The sequence below is a fragment of the Notothenia rossii genome (genome assembly GCF_949606895.1).
Source record: "Notothenia rossii genome assembly, chromosome: 1".
Taxonomy (NCBI): domain Eukaryota; kingdom Metazoa; phylum Chordata; class Actinopteri; order Perciformes; family Nototheniidae; genus Notothenia; species Notothenia rossii.
In genome coordinates this window covers 65,854,095-65,860,344 of record NC_136912.1, presented here as the reverse complement: position 1 = coordinate 65,860,344, position 6,250 = coordinate 65,854,095, and the positions used below count along the sequence as shown (strand labels likewise).

Sequence of the window (6,250 nt, the reverse complement as noted above, 5' to 3'; positions counted from 1 at the left end):
AAAGCTGCAGATGCCATGAGAAACAAGCTAGAACAAACAATTTGGGTGATCAATTTAAAGCTGCAGATGCCATGAGAAACAAGCTAGAACAAACAATTTGGGTGATCAATTTTCTAAGTCTGATCTAAATAGTTTTTCTCTCGTGTTACAATTTTAAGAGGCCAGATTATACTTTTTGGGGATTCCCTTTCCTTTAGTGTGTTACGGTATATAGGTTTTTGTGCATGGAAATGGTCTGCAATGGCAAAATGGACCAAAGATTGAGTTTCTCAACCACCTATTCCCCATTTGCCTGAAACGCCATGATTGAATCCTTTGCTAACTTCCCTAACATAACATGAAACATGCTTCTAATGGCTAGTGCTCCAACACATTGTGATAGGCTAAGGGGTGGGACATCTCTAATCCGACTGGGCTAAAAAAAGAAACGTAATAATGTAATAATAATTTTAGCCACAAGAGATTTATGTCCACAACTCAATTCTAAAAAGGACAAATAGCATTCACATTTTCTACCGGGAGAGTTAAAGTCATCCATGAACTCTTGATATATATATTATGTGTTAGCAAGATATGAAAACACAACCTAGAAATGGATCCCCAGAATTAACAATACTATACAACCTTTTGACTAAATAATAAATACGATGTATACCTCTGTCTGCACCATGGCCGGCCTCTGTGTTCGGAGCGTCTTGACGGTCTGGAAGAGGTCGACCGCTCCTTCATACCTCATCCTCTCCAGGATGATGCTCAGGGTGATGAACACACCAGTCCGCCCAACACCAGCACTGGTGGACAGGCACATCATCAGACCCTCATTTTATGAACACAACACATTATGCTTTTGATAGAGACAACAATAAATAGAAAAACAAGATGACTTTGTCAAGTGATTGAATTAGAAAAATATCTTAATAAATAATCCGCATTAACAGCATCACTTATGTCAACAGGGGGAAGATGTTTCTTTATTTGATTGTTTTTGCTCTTGTTGCATGTTTCTTCCTTTCTGCGCCACCGTACATTTCTGCGCCTGGTCCCTGAATGTATCTAGGGACTTGTTCACATCTTCTTCAAGTGGTAATTCATAACAAAGAACAGAAAAAAGCCTTTTGTGCATTTGTAAAACTAACAGGATACAAATATAAGTTGATTGACAGCGGCCCTAGAAAAGCCAATACATGTAATTCGATTTTAGAATGAGAGGTTACCTGCAGTGCACAGTAATTGGTCCATCTTGTCCAAATTGCTCTTTTGTTTTATGGACTTGGCCGATGAAGTCGATAAAGCCCTCCCCAGTTTTTGGCACTCCTTGCTCTGGCCAGTCAGTGAACTGGAATTGCCTGATAGTCCTGGACTGACCGTCCTGAGGAACACAAGGGAGGACATGGAGACAGACTATGTCAGTTACTCACAGTCTACATCCTCCTCTAGGGGACACCTCTGCTGCGTATACAACAGCTACAATCTCCATATCTGTCTTCTTAAAGGTCACCTATTATGCAAAATCCACTTTTTCATGTCTTTTATGACATCAACATGTGTCCCCTCTGTGTAAAGAGATTCTGGAAGTTTCAAGAAAAAAGACCCCCTCTCTTTTTGTCCTGATCCATTTATATAAAAACCTGTCTGAAAATGAGCTGAACAGATTTTGGGCACTTTATGATGTCATAACTATGTTTTGGCTTGTGTAACCATTAGCCAATCACCAATCAAGGTAACCCTGCCCACCTTATCACCTGAATCTCTTCCTAGAGCTATTTTTTTAATCAAATATCATAGGGGGAGTGGCTCCTTATTTTCTTCGAAAGTAAAAGAGAGAGAGAATCAGCACTTCTGAGACATGTTTTGTATATATCTGAGACCTATAATATATTGATGAAAAACAGTATAATATGGGACCTTTAAGTAAAGTTGAGAGAAAAGAAACAAGGAAAAAAATAACTAAAATAATTTGGAAGAAAGTGAAAGAAATGCAGCAAGAATCAACTTCTGTAAAAGCAGCGCTCTATGTGGCATTCATGTCCGTTCCAATTAAAAGGAGCTGAGCTGAAGCCATGTTCCTGCTGCTGTCTCACTCCTCACCAAAGCTCAGCTGAGGAGAACCTACCCTGGCGTCTGTGACTTTGAACTCTCTCAGGATGTACTGAGGCATGTTGTACTCAGCCATGGGGTCCACAACAAAGTACTGGTAGCGTGCCGAGCGCTCAGCAGGCCAGTATTGATGGCACTTTTCCTACAGGATGGAGAGGAGATCACATGTGAGGAATGTTATTAGGATATAATCAGGACATCGGACTATGTCTTCATTTATTCAACAAGGATAATGCACATAAAATAATCTAAATAGAGATTATTTATGCCAGAATTTATTTGTAGCTAATTACATACAGTTTTTACAATGTATTAGCCAACATAAAACCACTTAAATCGATAACAAGTTATTATTTGTTCTGAATATATTGGGTAATATAATTAGAATGTATACACAGTACATCCTCAAAACCCTATCATTAGTGAGTAAAAACGACTTTAATATATTTAATTATAATTTCATATTGTCAGAAAACATCAAAGTCACCTGCACCAAGTATGGAAATATAACTGTTAAGTGGTACTAAACACATCATAAATATCATTACCAGATTAAGACATACTTTTGATTATACATGAAATTAGATTTTGTAAAGTATACTGCCAGTATGTACAATTGAGTATTCTTCTCTACGAAGTTAAAACAGATAGAAGTATTTTATATCCCCCCAAAAGATCATAGTCAATCGTGATAAAAAAAAAGAATTGAACCAAATTAGAATTAGTTAAACTAACTTTATTTTCAAATGTAATCACATTTGTATATCTTGTGCCTGGTTGTCCCTCTAAAAGTTAATTTAATCTCACACAACTTTCTCTTTTTAATCAGAAGTGTAGTATCTCTAAAATGAGTATTTTCAATATATATAATTTAAGGGTTTAATTTGAGTAAATTAAATGTACCGGTAATGCTTTTGCATACCAAATGACACGAGATAACATAAGATATATAATAGTGATGTGTTACCCGTCCCATCTCGCGGAGTTTGGTGAGCATGACGACGATGGTGGAGTTGTGTTCCCACAGCATTCTCCAGAAGTCCTCTGTGGTCTCAGACAGCGGGCCCTGCGTGGCCATGTAGGCTTTCTGCTGCCTGCAAGTGGAACAAAGACACATCTGAGTTTAATCAATTTCATTTCCACTTCATCGCTCTTCAACCACAAAGCTTTGGTCATTGTGAAGAATTATGGTCGCCAGTCATGCGTCATCATAAACACCTACAAAAAGCTTGAATAAATACACATCAGTTTAGTTTGTTTTGCACAGGCTGTGATTGAATTTGTTTTGTTGTTGACATACATGCTAGAGGGGCTCCTATTGTCACCCTTTCCTCCGGCTATTTGTAAATGTTGACAGATTTGACTAGCACCAATCTGAGGCTCCAACATGCCTAATTGTCATAGATGGGTTTTCAAAATGAGTGGCCAAGCCTATTAAAAGCTGCCACTGTTGCCAAGCACCTATCAATACAATGAACGTGACAGAATACATATGGCATCCTTATGCAGCAGTATCCTTACCATTGAATAAACTAGCTTTGCTGTTGAATCCATTACTTAGTGATCATTTAATTAAATGCAAACTTGGCACCATTTAAACACAACATTATCGAAAATAATAAAAGAATAAACCTTTCTGTTTGCCACCGAGGTTATTCAACTATGAATGGGGAAATTAAAATACAATTTATATAGTGCTATTGATAAAAAAACACCACATAAATTGAATCCATATGCATGGCCCTGTGGAGTTTTATCGTAAAGAGTCAAAAGTTGTGTTGTTGCATCCTCAAGCCCAAATGCTTTCTTCAAAACACTTTTTCAAAGCTGCCAACTTGTTTATGGCACATTCTTGCCTTGCCTGGTGTAATAATACCACCTATTGATCAGCGAAATACTGTCAAACCTTTCGCAGGGCTCTGTGCATATGAGTCTCTGTGCTGTGAAAAGGAAACAGGGGGCTACACCCAGAAACACATCTCCACAGCAGTTCCACTTACATATAATTACCATATCAATTAATCATGTACTTTAGTAGTGCATATTCTTTTTTTAAATGTGCAATTAATCAAAAGATGTAAATGCAACTAACCCATAGACCTCACACACACGTCATGCCACGACTGGGGAAGGAATCTTTCTATTGTTAACATTTCAATATACACAACTCCTTTGAGTGTATTATATTTGTGCTGATATTTAAATGTTTTTACTTTAACACAGACCTTTTCAACAGAACTAAAAATGACAGATGTTCTCCCAGCTGCTCAGCAGGGCTGGGGGCTGACAGTCCCGCAGTAAAAGGACATGCCCAGTAGGTGGCAGTGCTGAAGCATGCAGCAGAGGAAGAGGGTAACTATATTGTGCCTGTTCACTTGAAGCAGCACACATTATTTGTGTTCTGTTATCTGTGTTCATCCGTCCTCCTATCATAGGTGTGTGCCAGTGATGGCTTGCGGTTGTTTAAGGTTGAGAGTCTGGGCACATGGACTATTTTTTAAATCATTCATTTAAAAGAGACAACAAAGAAATATGACTTAGGAACCAACGCTAGGGTATTTTGCTGTCACTGAATGATTTTATGAAGAGTTTATATAAGGTCAGATGTGGAAGTTTAATATGAGCATTGATTTTAAACCTCTGTGCATTCCAGCAAACAAACAGCTCGCCTGTTAAAGAGCAGCCGGGAAATCTGAGTCGAGTCGATTGGGGAAGTATTTTCATGCAAAATGCAAACAGGGATCCAGTAACAGATTCTTCAGAAATTGCAACTGGCCTCCCACCCCCTTAATTCTTTCCATCACTGGATCTCTCCACTCTGCATTAAGTGTAAGAGAGAGGTGGGGTCTTACATACTCTGTGGTTGTCACTGCTCTTTGATATTTTATTGATATGCTGTTCTGCCGGATCTATGAGGCAAACAAAATTGAAAAATGAGGAAGCTTCTTCTATTGGCAAGAGATTATCTTTTATTTCAATGGATTAAGCACAGACCTCCCACTGTTCACCAGTGGTATTCAGAATGTTGTTTTATTTTTCAGATGGACTGCTCGAGCTGAATCCTGAAGGGGACAAGAGGCCTCTAGATAAGAGAAGTCTTTTCTGAACTACCTTCCAAATTGCACAGCAGACAGCACTGTGACCTGACGTCCTTTCAATGCCTCAGTGAATTTCTAATGCCTTCTCCTGGTTATTATACTGCTTTTCATCATTTCTGTTCTCCCTCACCTGTGTAAGGTATCCAACCTCTGAGACCCCTGTACAGTATGTGTGTTTCCCTGAAATCTGTGTGTCTACATGCCACACATTGTTTACATCTGTGTATTGTCTTTATTATTTCTGTCAGGTGTGAATTTCAATACGGTATGTAAAAACAGAGCCCCAAGAAGTTTAAACCGTTTTAACCAAATAATGTTGCTATATCTGTGGGGGGATTGATTAAAATAATAATAAAACCATTTTTTAAATTTTTTGTAGTATTCTCTGATTCGGTAATGAGATACTGGTGTAAGCCTGCAGCTTGTGGACAGGCACTGAGCTGAATGACTACAGCTGAGATCTCCGTACCTTGAGGTCAGTGGGAATCTCCACTAATCATCATTATCATGTCTATCCCCCTCACCTTAATCCCTCCTAATCCAAACTGTGCACTTCAAAGGCTCAGCTCAGAGACTGCTGGATCTCTCTGCATCTCGCTTCTCTGTTCATTACTGCAACAGGATAACAGGACATCCCTGCCTGTTTCCCCGTCCTCCTTAGGGGTTGCCCAGAGGACTTCATTAGGGGCTGACACACCCACCTTCACTGCAAGTGAAAGGGGAAGTCCTGATTTATTAGTACATGCTGGTGCACTGAGAAGTATTTTCAATTACTGTTTACAGTTTCCAAGAAGAAATGCTTCTCTCAGAGGCCTGTGATTGTCTGTTTATCTGACAACAATACGAGTGCTGACATCTAATATGTTTGGTTCTGTTATTAGAATCTCAGGAAGGCTTGCTTTATGTAGCTGTCAGAAATGTGTGTTGACACCCACAGAGGCCTTTTTAATTAATTATTTGGTTTATGACAATTGGTTAACTACAGTTAATAGTGTTTTAATTTTCTTCTTTTTCTAATGTGCATATGAGAATGGTCTCCATCAAAAGCAGGAGAA

The 6,250-nt window shown here is 38.8% G+C and overlaps 1 protein-coding gene across 37 annotated transcripts in view; it reads right to left on the bottom strand.

Moving 5' to 3' along the window:
* Positions 1 to 64: 64 nt before the first annotated feature.
* Positions 65 to 6,250, bottom strand: part of ptprfa (protein tyrosine phosphatase receptor type Fa) — a 353,673-nt gene continuing 347,487 nt past the window's right edge. For 14 of the 37 annotated variants that reach the window (XM_079641196.1, XM_079641214.1, XM_079641191.1 and 11 more), the window contains 4 exons: positions 3,065 to 3,191; positions 2,114 to 2,239; positions 1,215 to 1,369; positions 65 to 791 (listed from right to left, as the gene is read on the bottom strand). In XM_079641196.1, the coding sequence (XP_079497322.1) occupies positions 632 to 791; positions 1,215 to 1,369; positions 2,114 to 2,239; positions 3,065 to 3,191 (568 nt within the window). In that variant the 3' untranslated portion in view covers positions 65 to 631. The remainder of the gene's footprint in view (positions 792 to 1,214; positions 1,370 to 2,113; positions 2,240 to 3,064; positions 3,192 to 6,250) is intronic. The other 23 variants (XM_079641188.1, XM_079641190.1, XM_079641207.1 and 20 more) reach the window with 4 other exon arrangements.